Source organism: Convolutriloba macropyga, chromosome 14 (assembly GCF_964194025.1).
Source record: "Convolutriloba macropyga chromosome 14, txConMacr16.3, whole genome shotgun sequence".
Lineage (NCBI taxonomy): Eukaryota > Metazoa > Xenacoelomorpha > Acoela > Convolutidae > Convolutriloba > Convolutriloba macropyga.
Genome location: NC_134481.1, coordinates 25978650 through 26000346, shown reverse-complemented (window position 1 = coordinate 26000346; position 21697 = coordinate 25978650). Strand labels below are relative to the sequence as shown.

Sequence of the window (21697 nt, the reverse complement as noted above, 5' to 3'; positions counted from 1 at the left end):
ATTCAAAAATTAAAATAATCATAGAAAAGACAAGCAGCAGAAAAATGTTCAAAGGCAAAAAATCGTTTAAATTAACACCAAGGCCGGATAGAAGTTGCAGTAGATAGTATTAAGTAGAGCTTTTGGAAAAAGCTGGCTAGCAAACTCTCAGTACTGCCTTGTGTTGAATGAAATCAATTGCAAACAAAGAAATGACGAAAATCTAAGAAAATGCTGAAATCATTCAATTTTTTAACAACTGAAACAACCAAAAATATATGTGCCATAAAAAGCTGCCAGGCAAAACTAAAATGATACTAACTAGAATGATAAGAACATGGACACAATATGAAGAACACCGTAATAAAAACACATTCTTGATTTTTGAAAGTCAAAAATAAAAACAAAATTCAAGAAAAACGAATACATTTCATTGTTCAGCATTAGAGACATAGAAAAGATAACTAGTCGTCCAATATAAAGATCTATCCTCCTGAAGTGAACAAAAAAAATGGAAAAACCAGATATGAAACATACGAAACATTAAATATTTTACAGAAAAAGGTCAAAAAACTTTTAATACTGCTTTCATAAAAAATGGAAGCTGAAAAAATCAATATACCAAAAATCAAAATAGGTGCCAGGACAAAGCTAGAATGATACTAACTAGAATTTTTAGAACATGGGCACAATGTAAGGAACACCGTAACAAAAAGGCATTCTTGTTTAAAAAGTTAAAAATCAAATTAAAAAATCAAGAAAAACAAATACAGTTCACTGCTCAACATTCGAGACCTAGAAAAGATAACTAGTCATCCGATACAAAAATCTATCCTCCTGAAGAGAACAAAAAAAATAGGAAAAAGCAGAACTCAAAAATATAAAACATTTTGAAAAAAAAAATTATCAAAAAACTTTTAAGACTGCATTTAAGAAAAAGCTTCAACTGTTTTTCAAAAACTGAACTCCAAAAAATGATTGAATTTTTATTAAAACGCAAATAAGGTCCCTCATGTTCCACAAAAAGACTATTTCTAGTAATTACAATCAAAATACAAACAAAAAACTGACAAAAATTGGGAAAAAACTACCAAAATCGGATTAGCATATGTACAATTTTATAAAACAAAAATACACCGAGGTAGAGAGAGGCGTTAAGTATATGAATTATCAAAGGGAAGTTGCCAAATGAACTGATTTTTGACAAAAACACGGTTAAAAGATCTAAGAATGAAGAAATTAATAGAAAAAAGTCAAAAATTAACTAAAAAATCAAAAAATATGTGCCAATTTTCAAATTGAAACCCATATTCAGGCTCTGCAAAACACTGTGGCATCAATCTCCGATGTTGGCATTTCAATATAGTATCGAATAAAAATTATTTCTACAAAAAACCAAATTACAAGCAAAAAAAATTGGCCACTTAGACGAAACAACGGCTAAAAACGGTTATCTATATATGCCATTCAGTCAAAAACTACTTTTCAAAGTCAAAAAGTCATTCACTAAACGCAGCGCATGATCAAAAAACTTCTCTCGCTTAGCGAAAATTTGTTCACCGAGACAGCTTTTCTCACTTTCGCTTTTAGATCAAAATGCCGCGTGAACAAATCTACTTCCTGTAAAAAAAAAAAAAAAAACCGAGAGAAAACCAATACTCCTCTTCGAGTCGTAAAAAAACCAAGAGAAGGCCAATAATAGTCCTAGCTATCGCTGTGCGGCTATTAATAAACGTAGCCGGAAGACTCGGGAACCGACTCGATGATGATATTCTCTTATGACCGGCAAACTGGTCACCGATAAAAACATGCCTGTAATCGTTTATGAATTTTATTTTTATACAACAGCACAATATTTTTATACAAGTACAATTTATAGGAGAAAAACCAATTCTGAAATATGATTTTAAAAATCTGATAAACTATCCCCACAGAAAGAGAAATAACGTTTTGCCTAAAAACAAACACACACGTTTACAATATTTGGTTTAAAATCCGTCGGACAACATGTTTATTACAAAATTTTTATCATTTATTACATTATATAAACTCCACAACATAACTTTAAAGTGTTTTCTCTTATTAAAAAATAGCTCAAAACATCATCTTAAAGTCTATTATTTACCTCAGATGGTCAAAAATGCTTCCAAACATACTTTTGGTAGCCAAAATAGTTCAGACAAGTATCGTTGTCTGAAAAAATTACAGTTAAAATTAAAACAGCCGCTTTGAAAGAGCCTGATCGAGACCAAAAAAGATCTCTCGCGTAAAGAATTTTTTTCACACTTGCTTGTCTTGTTCTCTCTTAGTACGCTGCATGAACAAAAGCCACTCTTCGTTTTGCTCTGCTTTTGGACATAGTGCTTTTGAAGAATTGGCCTTAACACTTGTTTTCGGTCAAGGTTAATTACTTGATAAAACCTTGATAATTACTTGATAAGACCCAAAATGCCAGATAATAATAGATCTTCCATTACAGCATGTGGCAAATGTCCTTTTTCTCGAGTAAATTTACTTGAGCTTATCAATAATTTTCCTGGCCATATTTAAGATTTGACTTAAAAACGTGTGTCCACACTTCTGACAGTAAGCAAGTTAAGTACGCTTAGGAACGCTTAGGAACACCAGGTGTTGTAGGCTTTTGCTTTTGAGTTGTGAAAGCTAATGGAACCATTAGAGTTGATAGAAGAGCGTTGACAACAGCGACGAAATTCATGCGTTTTGCTTCGTTTAAGTCCACGATTACCGCAACCATTTTCCATCGTGAATAAAAGCGATGCAAAGTGAAAATAGGCGACGAGTTATTGTCACTGATGTCCACTGAATACCATAAATATACTTAAAGTCTTGGGACTTTTGCCGGTATGAAGTGATACCACGCCTCAATTAAATATGACCTTGTAAAAACCTAACTGTGGTATTCGCTAAAGTAATGTGTATATGGGTACCTCCGCAACATAGAGCCGCGATACGGTACCCATATACACATTACTCTAATTCACTTTATATATCCACTACTCAATATTCACTTCTTTTATATTTTAAATCTATCATTTCTTGTCTCACTTAGTGCAAGCCACTAGTACAGAGTTAAGCTGGTAATTAACAATTAGCAGACGGATAGTTCGGGTTCTATCCCCACTGACTCCAGTGGACGTCCCCAGATACTAGTATAAAACTAATCAGTGAAACTGCTTCGCAGATGAGACCGTGTAAAAAGCACGTAGAACCAACTTGCGAAAAATTTGAACAAAAAAACCAGCTTAACTCTTTTATAATTTTTTTAAATTTTGCTATCACTTTTTAAAAACTAATTATCTGCGAAGCAGCTTCACTGGTAAAACCTAAATTCACCATTACTTTCTCTAATACCTTTATCATCAAATGGATCAATAGCTATTTTATATTGTTCTTTAGTTTCTAAATGATGTTTATTACTATCAATAGTATAGTTAGTTACATATTTAGTTTCACCTTCATATATAGCATTAGTAAAATCTTCCAAAATAAAAATAAAACAAAAAAATCAAAGCAAAATTTATATTTCACTCTTTAAGAGCGATTCATTCTTTTCGGGGTGATTCCTGAGTAGGGAGATCGCTCTTTTTCACTCTTTAAGAGTGAATCCCTTTTTTGATATTTTTATTTTTTTATACTCTTTTTTAAAATTATCTATACTTTTCAAAAAATTTATATTTTCTTTTATTTTTTCTATGTTTATTCCATTATTAATAAGAAATGATACAAAATTATAGTATTTACATGAACAATTTTCCCCAGTTTGGGTATTATCAGATTTGTGAAACAGTTCCACTGATCTGGGAATCAGCTCCGCCGATCTTTCTGTTAAATTTCTACTAAATCCTCTAATCAATTCTATATCTGGATGTTGTTTCTTTACATGAGCCCGTATCCCATCATATCTCACAACAGAAGTACAATATGGACAATTAACTTTAGCTGAAGTACAACTTCTACATGTATACTTACCCTCATCAAAATTATTTAGTGGTTTTATATAATTACACTTATTACAACATCTAGTTAATACTTCTGAGCTGGGGTTAAGGTTACGGTTAGGGAAAAGGTTAGGGTTAGGGACAAGGTTAGGGTTATGGATAAGATTAGGGTTAGGGTTGGGGTTAGGATCTGAGTTAGAGTTATAGTCATAGATGGAACCAGAACCAGAACTAGAGCTAGAGCTAGAACTAGAGTTAGAATTAGGGTTAGAACTAGAACTAGGGTTAGAATTAGAATTAGAATTAGAATTAGAACTAGTATTAGAATTAGAACTAGGGTCAGAACTAGAACTAGAATTAGAATTAGAACTAGAATTAGAATTAGAACTAGAACTAGATTCATTTTTTAAAGAACAACCCCATGGGGAAAAATCATTAGCACAATTACCACTTAATATTATATTACCACACATACATTTATCAGTTTTATCTTTATGAAATGATTCATAATGATATTTTAAATTAGCAATGTTTCCACATTTATAGTTACACTCTAAACATTTTAAAAGCATTTATAATAGGGTAAACTTTAATATTTACCTAATCATTGATAATATTTAGCCATGATTTCAATTAAATCTTTAGTATTATCTTTAGATGTGATACACTCTGCCAAATATTTATTTCCTAAAGTATTGAGTGTATTAGTTTTACATCTCTTATCTAAGATCAAATCAAGGTCTAATTCTTTTTTATCTTTAACAAAATTTATAATCTCTTCTCTAAATTCTTCATTATTTATATATAGTTTGTTTAAAAATCTTCCTCCCTTTCTATATAAAATTCCCATCTCTTCATTGACGAAGTCACAGTTACACTGATCATGGAACCCGCTTCGCAGATCAGTATACGAACTTTGTTCATGGTTTACCAAACTGCTTCGTGTTCCGCCTTCCAACTCTTCTCCATATCCAACATTAACTAATGTATTTACTCTACTCAACATTGTGCTTGCTCCCATTGCTACAGTTCCAGCATTTCTTGATATCGAAGCAGGATAAAAATAATTAAATATAATTAAACCTGCGCCTATAATTCCACCAATACTTGATAAAATTATCATACCCTTTCCCAAAATCATTTTTTTAGTTAGAACATCATTCTGAATTTTAATATTATTTAAAGTAAGAATTTTATTAAAATAAAACTGATAATTATCATGATTAATAACATTTCTATCTTTTGCATTAATCATTAGTGGTTTCATGTATGCTATAAGTTTATTTATATCTTCTCTTTCTAAATCATCTTTTAAACTAAGAGCTTTTAAATCGAGGAAACCAACTCTTGATTCATATATCATTGTTCTATTACTACTAGTAATAATAAAAGTATTTTCCTTTTTATTATATTTAATTATACCATAACGAAGTTCATCTGACATTCCATCTGTACAATTATAATAGTTACTATTTAATTCACTAATTATTTTATTGAAGTCATGTTCACATTTATATATCTCATTAAAGTTTTTAAATAGGTCAGGTCCATTATAAGTTGTTAAAAAAATAGTATCACAACTCATTCTTGCTGTATTAATTATTTGAGCTGGTTTATGACACATTACAATCATTTGAATATTATAATGTCTACCTTCAGTAAAATAATAACCTATATCCTTATTTAACCTATCACCCATATCATCAAGTACTATTACACAATTTTGAAATTTATACATATTATTTTTTGTGATCATATTTATATCACATTTATTAAACCCAGTATAAAGTTTATTAGACTCAGGATCTATCCAGTCTCTATCATCTTTACAAACTATAACTATATTTTTAGCTTGGTCTTGGTTTTGGTCTTGGTTTTTGTTTTGGTCTTGGTTTTGGTTTTGGTCTTGGTTTTGGTCTTGGTTTTGGTCTTGGTTTTGCTTTTGGTTTTTGTCTAAGTATAACTTTAAGAATTGTCTAATAAAATATGTTTTATCCGTTCCAGTTCCACCATAAACAATAGTATGTAATGGTGACTTTTCATATTCAAATCTAACTAGACTCCTATTCATAAATCCACCAAAGCTTTCTTCTAGTTTTGTATATTTACTTGGTCTTGAATCAAATATTATATAACAAATTCCAATTATAATAATAGAAATAAAAACTGCACTACCTGTTTCCTTTTTTTAATAATAAATATAGATTTGATTTAGATTTAGACTTAGACTTAGACTTAGACTTATTTAATAAATTTATTATATAAAAATGCTCATCCTAACTTTTGAGGAATTCAATAATAAAGTTAATATTGATAATAAAGCTATGAGTGATATCAGAATAAAAGATATAGGTAAAGATATAAGTCTAACACCAATTGAGATTGTAATGAGAGATGATAAACCAGAATTGGTAAGTGAACCTATCTCTAACATTATTGTAAATCTACATCCAACTGAAGGTACACATTGGGTTTTAGTTATAAGAAGAGAAGATGGTCCTATGTATTACTTTGATAGTTTTGGTGTAGAAACTCCACCTTTATTTTTAGAAGAATATGTTGATCTAGGCTCTAATGAGAAAATACAACAATATGGTGAATCTTATTGTGGGGCTTATTTTTTATACATGATCTATATTATTGATAGAGGATTTAGAATTAAAAGTGCTTTGAGTATTCTAGTTAATAAATGTAAATATCCAGGAATATATAATGAGTGTTTTTTTTTGAATTGTAGTAGAGGTGATGTTAACGATAATGTTAATGTTAATGATAATGATAATGATCTACGAAGTAGCTTTGCTAATAATGTTAATGATAATGATAATGTTAATGTTAGTGATAATGATAATGATCTACGAAGTAGCTTTGCTAATAATGATAGTGATATTGTCATTGATAAAGATCTACGAAGTAATTTTGCTAATAATGATAATGTTAATGATAATGATAATGATAATGATAATGATAATGATAATGATAATGATAATGATAATGATTATGATTATGATAATGATAATGATAATGTTAATGATAAAGATAATGACAATGATAATGATAGAGATAATTTTATATATCTATTTGATGAAAAATATCAAAAGAGTAAATCTAATAGGAATAGCAATAGTAATAGCGTTAGTAATGGTGAAACATGGACGAAGTCCCATTGTCCTACTAATATTATATCTGTAAACATAAATGATGATCTATATTCATGGTTAAATGATGATGATATAATTACTGAAGCCGCATTCCCAGATAACCTTAGATGTATAATATCTGGTCCTAGTGAATGTGGTAAGACTTTCTTATTGAAAAAACTAATTCTAGCTAGTATATACTTTGATAAGCTATACATCATTGGACCTACTGGTGATCAGTACCATGGTATAGAAAGAATAAACCCAAAAGCAGACGTTGAATTTATTAAAGATATAAAAGATTTACCATCTCCTGATAAACTACCCAAAGACTTAAAGAAACTAATGATATTCGATGATGTTAGAGCCAAAGAACCAGTTATTAATGAATACTTTTGTAGAGGTAGACATAATAACTGTAATATGATATATCTTAATCAAAACCTGTTCTCTCTGGATAGGCAGAGTGTTAGAGAGAACTGTAATCTATTTATTTTATTTGAACAGAGAGGTAAAGTCCTCATATCTATATATCAAGATTTCTTTAATAATGTTGAACTTAGTTATAATGATTTTGCTAATATATGTAATAAGGTATGGAAAGAGCCTTATAATTATATTGTCACTGATATAATTAAAAAAAAATATTAATGGTAAACTAAGAATTAATTGGGATTGGAGAGTTTTGTAGTTTAGTTTAAGTTAAGTCAAAGATTAAGATTAAGATAAAGATAAAGATAAAGATAAAGATAAAGATAAAGACTAAACTAGATCAACGAAGTTGCTGTGTTAACACAGATGTAAAGTAAAACTTAATACATTACCATTAAGGTCTATAAGTCTTCCATGCTCATCTTTAATATGAAATTCTATATATTCTATTCTATCTTTAGTTACATTTTGATATAAGATATTAGTTGGTATAATATTTATCAAGTAACCTGGTGGTTCTTTTAGATTAAAAGTATATAGTATGTCTGTACCTTTACCATTATCTTTAGCTCCAGATATAATATTGCAATGAATGTTAATAGTACTAAAACCCATAATATCAATAATTTTCTGAGATTTATATCTACCTTTTTTGTAAATTATTTTTCTAAATCCTAGTAATGAGGCTAGTGAGTTTTCTATAGCAAAGCTGAGTGCTCCTTGTTTTATTTCCATTAAACATTTCATCGTATTCTTATCAGGTTCTATTATAACATTACCATCAGTTTCTTCTTTTATTAATTCTGCTCTATCAGTTAACTCATATGCTCCCGGTGTAACAGTTGAATATAGCAACGGGATTCCTTTATAATTATGATTAAGTATAGATGTAATGTTTGGGCTTGAGGTAGAGATAGGGTTAAGGTTAGGGTCAGAGCTAAGAGCCTGAGGTAAAGCTTCATCATCTTCTATAATAGTACTAGCATATAAGAATTGATTATTTCTCCTATTCACATTAAACACCGAATTATAAACAGATAATCTCATTAAACCTAATTTTGTTGTATTAAGTATAGGTTCACTAAAGTTAAACTTTTCTGTTGGTTTTATCATTCTAAAGTTAAGTGTATGCTCTTCTTTAGTTTTAGTTAAAGCTTCGTGTATATTTTGTAGTTCTCTCAACATTAAACTATCGGTGAAACCGCTTCGTGAATCAGTCATTTTTTATCTAATAAAAATGGATTTTAATTTGGATGCAAATTATGGTTACAAAAATGATATACATAAAAGTAAGATTATAAAATATAAACCAAATAACCTGGCAACAATGAATACGATAAATACCATTATTAATATCATACTCAATAGAGAAGAGAATCACTTAAATTTGCGTGATTCATATCTAGAGATAGAGTTTGTTGTATCAGATGATGCTGGTGGTGTATTTGCTAATGATGCTAATATCAGATTAGTAAATTATGGTATGATGGCATAGTTTAGTTCAATTAAGCTTGAAACTAGTGGTGGTAGGACTATTGAATAATTAGATCACTGTCATCCTAATCTATTGATGTATAAGTTATTAACTAGTACTGATGTTGAATAAGAGAGTGGTTTTGTTAGAAATCAGGGCAATAGAGATAGTCAACTTAAAGGTGACCATATTGCTGCACAACGAGGTCATATGTATATGATGATTAAGATGAGTGATCTATTTGGTTTCGTAAATGATTCAGAAAAGATTATATATGGTTTAGGATCTAAACTATTATTAAAAAGAAATAATAATGATAGAGCTCTATATAGAGTTAATGCTAATCCTGGTGCAGTTGCTAATGATGGTAATATAGAAATTAGAGATATATCATGGTGTGTACCAAGTATTGATCCTAGTAATGATAATAGAATTATTAAGCAGAAAGGATTAAATAAAAAGAATAATGTAGACTTTAGTTATAATGAAAGAAAGACATTTTATAAGAATGTACCCAATGCTTCTAACTTCTTGTTTGATCTAGGTATGGAAAGTGGTATGGAAAGACCGCAATATATAATAGTTGGTTTTGAAAATAGTAATGTTAATGAACAAACTCATGATGCAAGTACATTTGATGTAATGAATGTTACTGAATGTTATTGTAAGAATGGTAGTGAGTTTTATCCTGAGGATAGAATGAATATTAATTATTGAACCAATAATTACAATGAGGCTTTTAAAGAGATTGTTAGCTTTAATAAAGATTATAATGGGCTACCACATAATATAAAACCATATATAAATCATAGAACATTCAAAAGTAATTATAGAATATATGTATTCGGTAATAGATATCAAAGGGATCATATAGGTCCACAACCAATACAACTTAATTTTAATTTTAGTGCTGCAGTTGCAGATGTTATATGTCATGCATTAGTATTAACTAGAAAGGTTATTAGTGTGAATAGTGATGGTAATAAGATGGTAGACATAATATCATAGATATAATTTAAGTCATAGATATAATTTAAGTCATAGATATAACTCTAGCGATAATTATAATTTTAGATATAACTCTAGCGATAATTATAATTTTAGATATAACTCTAGCGATAATTTATAATTATAGTATAATATAGTTATTGTTATAATTATATACTTATAATTATACATAACCATATACTTATACTTATATTTATAGCTAGTCAGCTCTAATTGTTACTCTTGTTAATACCCAACTATTTCTTATTAGTATTAACAAAACCTTTAGCATAAATAATATCTAATTTCTTTTTATTCTCTAGAGCCAAGCCTCCAGCTTCAAGCTTAATCTTAGCCTTGAGCCTAACCTTAGGCTTAGGCTTAATAACAACAAAGGGATTATACTTTTTAACTTCCATTATTTTTTATATATAGAAATGAGTCTTTTAAATAAGTTCAAAACTAATTCATTTTGTGTTGGAGGTAGACATTATAGTGATACTGATAATATAAGAGGAGCTATCACTTCAAAAGGTACTAAAATGTTAAAAGGTAATTGTGTTTTATGTAGAAGGAATAAATCAATGACAGTATCTGATGCAACAATAGAAGCAGAAGGACTTAAAGATTTCTTTAAAATTGTTGGTAGGGCTGCAACTAACTTTGGAAAGAAAGTTGCTAATAATCCAGTAAGAGCATTAGAAGTAACAAGTAAAATAGGAAGTGCAGCTGCATCTAGAGACCCTAAAGCAGCTCTAGCGGCTACACCCGATTTAATTAAATTTGCAACTACTGGTGAAGGTATAAAGGTAGTACAAAAAGGAAGAGGGTTATACTTAGGTACAAAGAAAAGATTATTATTTGATTATGATTATAATTATGATTATATTATGTTTATGATTATGATTATGATTATGATTATATTATGATTATATGATGTTTATGATTATGATTATAATTAAGATTATGATTATATATTTATCGATCGGTGTAACCGCTTGGCTTGCCACAGACAAAGTCTGTTCGCGGATAAATATTAACACTAATATTATTATTACTAAATACATTGTTATTACTAAGCACTAATATCTTTAATCTAAAAAAATACTCAGCTTGTTTTTCTTGTTCTTCTTATAATCCTCATATAACTTAACAAATTCATTATACTCATCATCATCTATTTTATTATCATTCATTGATTTAGTATATAGTTTATTAAACTTATCAGTAAACTGTTTACTTAAAATATACATTTGTGAATACTTTATAATTTTATTTCTAATTTTAGTATTAATTGTTTTTGATAATGAACCACAAACAGTTGCTGTAGCAAAAGCTGTTGGTATAGAATAAGCTAATCCTATACTTGTTAATGAAACTGATGTTGTTGTTGCAGTTGTTGCTATTGATGATAATACTATTTCTGTTATCTCAGCTATGTTAATATAATTCTTATATCTACTTAACTTCTTATTATAGTTATTAGTTTCAGTTTCATAATAATTTCTAATATCTTTTATAATGTCAATATTGTTGTTAAATTTATTATTAGCTTGAATCTTTTCGTTTATGTATTGTTCATTAACGGTTGACAAGTTGGGATATAGTAATCTCTCACTCGGTGCTGTTGGATTGGTCATTGCTTTGCTTATTTTCATTAGTAAAAATTCTTTCTATTTCTTTCATTATATCTTCTTGATTAATACTATAATGCATCTCAAGTCTGTCTTTCTCTTTATTATCAAGTATTTTACTTTGTAAAAGTATAGCAATTATATATTGTACTATAACACCTCTAAGAGATTTATTATATTCTTTCGTTTCTCTCAGACCGTTAGTAAACATTTCATCTAAGTGTTTGTTAGTTATATTCTGATTAAATTTATTATTATCAAATTCTTGCTTTAATTGATTATATTTAGAGATAGTATCTGCAGCAACTTTATTACAAAACTTAACAGTATTTCTGACTTCATTTGTTGATTCAATAAACTCATTAATTAGTTCTTCATTAACTTGTGTTTCATTTAGTTGTAATGTTTTAGTTGTAACTTTATCAAAGTCACCCTTTCTTAGTTCAGTTATGTTTTTACTTAAAATGTCTATTTTATTAGAAGAGGATAATAAGTTATTGTCACAATACTCTTTATTAACAACATCTTTTTCATCTCTAGGAGGATGAACATTTGTAATTTGATAGGTATCTTTCATATCAATATCATCATTATCTTCTAGGAATAACCCACGAGCCTTACTTAGTTTCAAGTTGTTTCCATTCCCTATATGACGTTTCGCTTGGTTAAATCTATTTCTTGTCATTATTTATATTAAGAAATATATTTAATGATTCCAAAACCTTATTATTAGATTCAAAATCAAACTCGGATTTCAATAGTTCCTGTTCATAATATTTACCTTCTATTATCTCTCCTTTAACATCTTCTATTTTATATGTTGGTGGATGTGTTTTTAGAACTTCATTCACTTTAAACAATTCTCTATTCCAATTAGAAGTGTAACCTTCAGAGAAGATATTACGTTTATCTGCATTTCTAACATAATCACCAACATTAAATTTTGGTGTTGCTTTGGTAGGTTTAATCTGCGAAGCAGTTTCACTGATATAGTATTTAACTTTATCAGGATTATTAGAAGCATCAACTGGTGTCATATTAATTGTTGAGTGAATGTTAGTGTTATATGTTACAACAGCATCATTCAATATATTTACCCAATTACCATCACCGTTGATGAACATTGGTTTATTTATTATGTGTAATAGTGTTCTATTAAATCTCTCTATAAACACAGCCTTTAAATCACTATAAGTAGAATATAGCTCTATCTGCGAAGCAGTTTCACTGATCCCTGAAGCGGCTTTGCTGGTTCCATATTCTTTAAGTAAAGATTTAAATGTTTTATTGTAAAACTCACTACCTCTATCTACCCATAACTTTTCTGGTTTTCGTCCTTCTGATAGGATTGTTTTAAAACCATTAAGTATTGATAAACCAGATTTATTCTTTAATGGAATAGCCCATGCATATTTTGTGAATATATCTATAACTGTTAATATAAACTTACAATTATTATTGTATTTACTCAGAGATGACTTATCAATTAAATCAGCTGACCATGTTTCATCTTTATATAATGGTATTATTCTTTGTCTTCTATACTTTGTTATTCGAGGACTGAATACTTCTTTAGCTAGTTGTTGCTGTTGTTGACGTTGTTGATGTTGTTGTTGTTGTTGTTTATTCCACATTTTTTATGGACGTAGTCATCTGCGAAGCAGGTTCCCTGATGGTTTCGAGCTTGCTCATGGACGTAGTCATGGTTTCACCTATTTACCATAGTTAAAAACAAAATTATCTAGTTGGTCTTGATTAATAATATTCATAGATAATAGTTGCTTAGATATATCTAGCATTTCATCATATAATCCATCATGACCAGCTTTTCTTTCTAGTATTAATAGTTCTAATCTTTCTACTAAACTATTTGGATCTGCAAAGCAGGTTCCCTGATCCACGTAGTGGTGGCAACTTTGTTGATCTGGGTTGCTATTTAATCCCCTACCATATACATCATCTTTTGCCACTATTATACGTTTTATTGCTCTATATCTAGCACTTTTCTTATCCCCCTTTCCTAAATCATATCCAATATCCTTTAAAAACTTTTTATTTTTATTTTCATCTTCCTCAATATTATCATATATTACATTTGATTTAGTAGGAAAATCAGTAAATCCTTCTGAAAACTCATATACATTATCCCTAACTAAAAAAGCACCCTGCTCTAGAGTTATGTCAACACCATTCATTTTATATCTCCTACTAGGTAAATTTACGAGTTCTAATTTTAATTGAGGATTAGTTTGAGCCCCCATGTCATGAAGAAGTTTTGCTGTTTTTGTATCAACATAAACTGGTGCTATATCTTGAGTCCCCTTTAACGTTTCACCCATCTTGGAAGCAGTTTCATTAATTTGGGAACCAGCTTGCTCGATCATCTTAGTTTGTTTATCTAACTCTTGATTTTGCCAATCTATTGCTCTTAATGTTTGTTCACTTAATGTTAGCTTGCGTTCATTGTTTGCATTTATCTGCGAAGCAGTTTCACTGATAGTTTTAGTTAAAGGATCAAATAACTCTTCTATTTCTCCATAATATTCTTGTTGTTTTAGTTTATCTTCTAATCTATTCTTTCTGTTTTGTTTTTCTAGATTGTTTAATTTTATAAGTGTTTCTAGTTTAGTAATTTTTATAAAAATAATTATCACAAACTTTATATAATCTAATAGCGGCTTCAATAAACTTTCTATCATCATTAATTGTTAATAATTTAATAAACTTATTATAATTGGTTATTGCTTTACTTCAATCTGGGAACCAGCTTTGTGGATCAGTGAAACTGCTTCGCTGATTGGTGAAACCACTTTGTGGATCTGGAAACCAGCTTCGCTGATCTGGGAACCAGCTTCATGGATATTATATTTCTTTGCATGTTCTAAGAACCTTTCTTTTGAATGATGGAACCTATATCCATGGAGATATATGCATAGCCTACAATAGAAATGTTGAAATCTATACTGAGAGATGTGTTTATTTACTTTACACATTCTGCATACTAAGTATTGATTGGGATTATTAAAATGAACAACCATATGATCATGTTTTTCTCTATATGTTATGATTTCATTACATATGAAACATTGGAATGGTTTACTTTGACATTTATCACAACTCCAACACCAAGCCTTATTTTTACATTTATCACATTTAGTGCTAATCATTTTTATAGTATTGAAAAGCTACATAAATAATATTATTTCAAAATTTGGCATATAAAAATGAATCAACAAGATTATACCGGTTACATTCATTCCACGAGTGAGCGGGTTCAATCTCATGGACAAGTCCAATCTGGAAGTGAGCGACCTCAATCTCATGGACAAGTCCAATTTGGAAGTGGACAAGTTCAATCTCATGGACAAGCTCAATCCCATGGACAAGTCCAATCTAGTGCTTCTAGTATGGCGGTCCAAATGTTAAAAAATAAAAATAAACCAGTAGATCTGAGAAGCAGTTTCACTGATCTGCGAAGCAGTTTCATTGATAAGGAAAGACAAAAGATAGAATTAGAAAAATCTTTAGAATCAATCAGAAGGTTTAATCAAATAAATGAAGAAATAAAAGAAACATATGATAAACACGATGCAAAATAAAGACAAAGAGAAGAAGATATGCGTGAGTCAATGCAAAAGGCAGAAGCAAAATATTATCCAGATTTAGATCCACAAAGTGGTTACACCAATAAGAATTTAGGTTATGATAAGGATAAGGATAAAGATAAAGATGTAGATTCTGATACAGATGTAGATTATGATAAAGATAAGGACTCAGATTTAGACTCGTTTGATGATATTGTCTATGTTCAAAAGCCTAAAACAAATAGGATTAGATGTGAAGAATGTGATGAAGAGATTACTCGAAAGAATCATAACAGACACATTCAATCACTTAAACATAAAAAGAATGAGCGATTATATAATAGAAATAAAATTATTGAAAGTGCTAATGAAGATGGAATAAAAGTTACTAATAAAGATATAGAACAAAAGTTAGATGAGCAGTATACACGAAGCGGTTACACCAATTCAGAAGAAGGAATAAAGCATTGTGATAGTTGTGATATGTATCTTGATAATAATACTGCTTATAATAAACATGTAACAACATTAAAACATAGGAACAATGTAAGATTGGTTACTGGGGAAATAGTAAAGAATGGGAGTAAGTTTGATTGTGTAATATGTAAGACAAGTCTGAGCCAATATAGTGTTGACCAACATTTAAAAACAAAGATGCATCTAGATAATGTTACAGGTAAGAGTAAAGATAATATATCTAAAGATCAACCAAGCAACTTCACTGATATAACTGAAGGATATTGCAATATATGTAATACTAGATATAACAATAAAAATGAACACAATGAATCAGAATAACATAAAGAAAATAATAATCAGAAAAAACTTGTTGATAAGAAGTGAAGAGATAAAGTTAGTGAGTTAGGAATAGATCATAACATGAAGCATAATCAAATAATAATAACTAGTAGTAATTGTGAAGATTCTAAATTCTTAAATATACTGGAGTCATTGCATAACATACATCCCCATATTAAGTTTAACACCTTTGATGTAGTTAAGTATACAAAACCTACAGATGATAAAATATAAGAAAACGAATTCACCTTTAGGTTAATGACTAGGCAATATAATGGTGCACATGACTTCGATTTATTGAATGGGGAACTAGAGACAAGAATGCAGGAACAGGAAATGAATCAATCTGGATGGAGTATGCAACGATTTGTTAAAAGGACAATGTATATACATAGGTTTTATCCTAGTGGTGGATGTGATACTGAGTTACCATTCACATCTAGATATATACTTAATATACATAATACTGATAGTAAGTGTTTGCTATGGTGTCTAATTGCTTATCTACATTCTGCGCCACATAATCCCAGTAGAGTTAGTAATTATAATAAACCAGAGTATATTAATGAGATAAAATTACCAATAGGAGTTACACCCCCATATGATTATTATCACTTAAAGAAAATACAAGAACTAAATAAAGATAAAATATAATTTAATGTGTTTAATCTAAATAAAAAGAACTATTAATCCTGTATTAATTAATCATAATGATCCTAAAGGATGTAATATATTATACTGGGATAATCATTACTTCCTATGTAAAGATGTATCATTCTTCTTAAGAAAATCATCTAAACATTTATGTTATCCATGTCTAAAATGTTGTGTATCATTTAGAACAGAAGATGCATTAAATAAACATTTAGAATTATGTAATACACAGAAACATGTAGGAAGAAGAACATTCCATGAAGATGATTACCTAAAGTTTGATAAGTTCCATTATAAAAACAGAGTACCATTTGCTATGTATTATGATTTTGAATGTATAATAAAAGATGGTAAACACATTCCTATTGCTTGTGGTTTATATATAAAAGGTGACTATCCTGATATATTAGAAGATAAGTATGAATGTAACTGTGGTGATAAAGTAGTTGATTGGTTTGTAGAAAGAGTAGATTATTATAATAAATTATTTAAAGATATATTTAGTATAAATATTCCATTGAAAGAAGAGACGATTACTCCGTTATATAGTAGATGTTATTATTGTAATGAGAACTTGGGTAAAGACATCGTTAGAGATCATGATCATCTAAATGGTAAGTTCAGAGGTTATGCTCACAACAAATGTAACCTCCAAGCTAAGAATAATTTTGTACCAATGTATGCATTTAATTCTTCTAATTATGATAATCATCTATTTATAACTAAACTAGCAAAGAAAGTTAGACTAAAAGTATTAACTAAAACTGATGAGAATTATATTAGTATTGATATGGGTTATGCTAAGGTATTAGATATGTGTAGGTTCTTCCATCCACTTAGCTTAGATGCTATAAGTAAAACATTGAGTAATGAAGAATGTATAACATTAAATAAATGTGGCATAGAAAGACGTAAAGGTATATTCCCATATGAATGGTTTGATAGTATAGATAAACTATATGAAACAACTTTACCACCCAAGGAAGCATTCTATTCTAAGTTGAAACAAAGTGGTATTACAGATACAGAATATAAGCAAGCAATTGATTGTTGGAAAGATACTAAATGTGAGACAATAAAGGATTATATGATGTTTTATCTTAAAAGAGATGTATTGTTATCAGTTGATGTATTTGAGAAATTTAGAGCTATGTGTTTAGAATATTATGAAATAGATCCATGTTACACATATTCTACTCCTGGGTTAACCTGGTTGTGTGGGTTGAAATATACTAATGTTAGACTTAAGTATTATAAAGAAAATACAGTTAATATTTATGATACAATACAACATGGTATTAGAGGTGGGTTAGCTTCAGTATTAGGTGATTGTCATGTAAAATGTATGAATAAACAGATAGATCCTGAGTATGCTGGTAAAGAGAATTATTTAAAATAATTAGACTTTAACTCATTATATGCTTCTGCTATGGTTCAAGCTTTACCTACTGGTGAGATTAAAGTATTTGATATAATATATACTAGCTCTAGCTCTACTAGGGGTTATATCTACACTATTGATGTAAAGTATAATGATGATTTGAAACAGAAAACAAACAAGTATCCATTCTTTCCTGAAAAGACTAGGGCAAACATTGGACAGTTTACAGATTATCAAAATATAAATAAAAAGAAAGGATATAAACCTAATGAGAAGTTAATGTAAAAATTAACGGATAAAGTAGATTATTGATGGAGAGATGTTAGATTGGTATTTAGATCATGGTTTGAACTTGGAAGATATTACAATTAAGCAAAAGTTAGAGTATAGTAAGAGTGAGTGGTTAAAGCTTTATATTGAGTTTAATATTAAGAAAAGAAAGGAAGCTAAAGCTATGGGTGATAAATTTGGGGATGTATTCTTTAAGTTAATGAATAATGCCTTCTATGGAAAAACAATAGAGAATGTATATAATAGACAAGATGTAGAGTTAGTTAATGATGTAGATAGATATATTAAATTAGTAGAAAATATTGGTTTCAAATATTCTGTAGAGTTTGATGATGATTTAGTGGCTGTACAAAAAACAAGAGGTAATGTTAAGTTAGATAAGTTTAATTATATTGGTTTTGATATATTAGAAAAAGCTAAACTATTCATGTATAAAGCTATATATGATTACTTTGAGAAAAAGTTAGATTATAGTTATCATTACACAGATACAGATAGTATATTTATAAACCTAAATATTCCATTAGATAGTACTATAGAAAAGGAAATGGATAAGATAAAGGATATTTTACATAAAAGTGAGTTAAGTAAGATGAAGGATGAATTACCTAATGATACTATTATAGAAGCATGTTTCCTTAAAGCTAAAGCATATTGTTACAATACTGTTAAAAGAGAAGAAGAGAAAAAGTTAAAAGGTATAACTGAAGCCACTATTAAAAAACAGATTACCATTGAAGATTATACTAGTGCTATATATGAAGGTAAAACTAAATATGTAACTAATTATACTATTGATAGTAATAAACATCATTTAGAAACTAAAGAACAATATAAAATAGCTATTGATCCATTTGATGATAAAGGTATTAGAGATAGTAATGGTGAATTTATGTTTTACCAGTGAAGCTGCTTCGCAGATAATTAATTTTTAAAAAATGATAGCAAAATTTAAAAAAATTATAAAAGAGTTAAGCTGGTTTTTTTGTTCAAGTTTTTCGCAAGTTGGTTTTACGTGCTTTTTACACGGTCTCACTAGTTTTATACTAGTATCTGGGGACGTCCACTGGAGTCAGTGGGGACAGAACCCGAACTATCCGTCTGATAATTGTTAATTACCAGCTTAACTCTGTACTAGTGGCTTGCACTAAGTGAGACAAGAAATGATAGATTTAAAATATAAAAGAAGTGAATATAGAGTAGTGGATATATAAAGTGAATTAGAGTAATGTGTATATGGGTACCGTATCGCGGCTCTATGTTGCGGAGGTACCCATATACACATTACTCGCTAACTCCATATACTGCAAAAGATTGAGAGCTTAGAGGACTCGAACCTATCTCCAGTACAGCGTCCAGGCATGCTACCGTTGCACGAAAGCTCTGATGATATACCATAAGCTGGGTTATTACAGCCTCAACCCATGAAAGCCGAAAGCCCAACCTGTATCGTTAACTGAGTCATAACAGATCAGTGGGCTACCAGAGTCCCCCCGACACGAATCCCTATATCCATCAATAAATCCTCCTGCACAGAATGACCTCTGGGTCATCTTGCTGTTGTAGGGACACTGACTCTGTTTGTTACCAGCATCGTACCACTTCCCGTAACTGTCAACAATTGTGACCCTCACTTCCAACAGAGTCACTGCCATCCTCTGGTGCATACACTCCTCTCCGTCTACTTTCTCTCCTGAAACACTTCCTCTCTTCTAGCTGGCTATGTTGGAGTCCCAATTCATTGAAATGTTTCGCGAGCTGAACTGCTGTTGAGCCCGTGTCGAAATTACACACCTGACTACCCCCCCCCCCCCCCAATTGATGTAAGAGTAGGGGGGTAATTGTCTATGGGGGGTAAAACAATGTAAGATTAGGGGGTAATAGGGATTAAGGTGGAATTGTTAGATTTTACCCCCCAAAAAATAACCCCGCCCCTAAAAAAAGATGTAAGAGATCCGATAAATCAATTTAATTATCAAAAGTAACCATGAGTTTTGCAAACAAGTAATTTCTCATTTCAAACTGCAGAGAAAAACTTACGTCTTAGGAGGATCAGACATGATCTCCATAAATTAGTTCTCTATAAACTAGATCTCCAAAACAAACAGCGTATGATGTTAACCATATAATATATGATTCACGTTTTATGGCTAACAAGTGGCATCCCGGGTTATGAAAACTAGTCGAGAAGTCGATTTGCAAAAAAGTGACCCACTAGTATTTGATTCGAAGGTTGAGGTGCGCGACCCAGCCATAGTTTTTGGAAGCTAGTGTACGGTCTTCTGAATACGATCGGAAGCCGGGACCAGTCCATGGTCCGACAAGAGCGTAACCTAGAGTATGTATATATGAAAAGAGCACATTCAAAAGTCTGGTTAGTTTGATCATAGCCCCGTCCAGAGTCAGGATATCCTGATCAGAACATAGTATAGAGACTAGTTAGTCCGGTTTCACGAACAGGTCCCCTTCTAGGGCCATTATAGTCTGATCAGAGCCAAGAATTCTAGTCTAGATAAACAGCTGGTCCCCAATAAAAACCAAATAAAAGACCACTGAAAATACTGTTTTTCGAAAGCATTCAGGTTCAGGTCCCAGACCGAAAGTCCATATGTCCAAAACGTTCCAGACAAAACGTGTCTATGTCATGACAGTCCCAGACGGAAAGTATTTATGTGCAGACTTTTGTGCTGTCATAACTATTTGCGCATTGCTCGTGCGTGCAAGAGAGTGTAGTCAAACAGAAGCTGATCAGTTTTTGGCATTTTTCTTAGCATGCAAGGGTCAAGGGTCACTATGTCCAGACTTTCGTGGGTTCAAAAACACCTATGTCAAGGTTATATTGCGTTCATCAAAACCTATTTCCAGAACTCCGTGCGTTCAATTTTCTTTCGAGACCGTGTAGCTTTGAACGCACAACGCCCCCTTGCTGCGTTAATTTCGGTCTAGACATATTGATTTTCGGTACGGCGTCTCAACTTAAGTAATTTTAATTGATGGGCAGCAACAACCACGAGAGGAGAGAGAGAGAGAGAGAGAGAGAGAGAGAGAGAGAGAGCGAGAGAGAGAAGGAGAGGAACGAGAGAGAGAGAGAGAGAGAGAGAGAGAGAGAGAGAGAGAGAGAAGAGAGAGAGAGAGAGAGAGAGAGAGAGAGAGAGAGAGAGAGAGAGACAGAAAGAGAGAGAGAGAGGAGAGAGAGAGAGAGAGAGAGAGAGAGAGAAGGAGAGAGAGAGAGAGAGAGAGAGAGAGAGAGAGTGTGAAAGAGAGGAGAAAGAAAAGAGAGAGAGAGAGAGAGAGAGAGAGAGAGAGAGAGAGAGAGAGCGAGAGGAGAGAGGGAGAGGGAGAGAGAGAGAGAGAGAGAAAAAGAGAGAAAGAGAGGGAGAAGAG

The 21697-nt window shown here is 30.5% G+C and overlaps 1 protein-coding gene across 7 annotated transcripts in view; it reads right to left on the bottom strand.

The window, feature by feature from the left end:
• The window catches only part of LOC142353564 (transmembrane protease serine 12-like), a 298269-nt gene that overhangs the window by 63788 nt on the left and 212784 nt on the right, over positions 1-21697 (bottom strand). For all 7 annotated transcript variants that reach the window (XM_075405834.1, XM_075405838.1, XM_075405835.1 and 4 more), the window contains one exon: positions 19758-20006. In XM_075405834.1, the coding sequence (XP_075261949.1) occupies positions 19758-20006 (249 nt within the window). The remainder of the gene's footprint in view (positions 1-19757; positions 20007-21697) is intronic.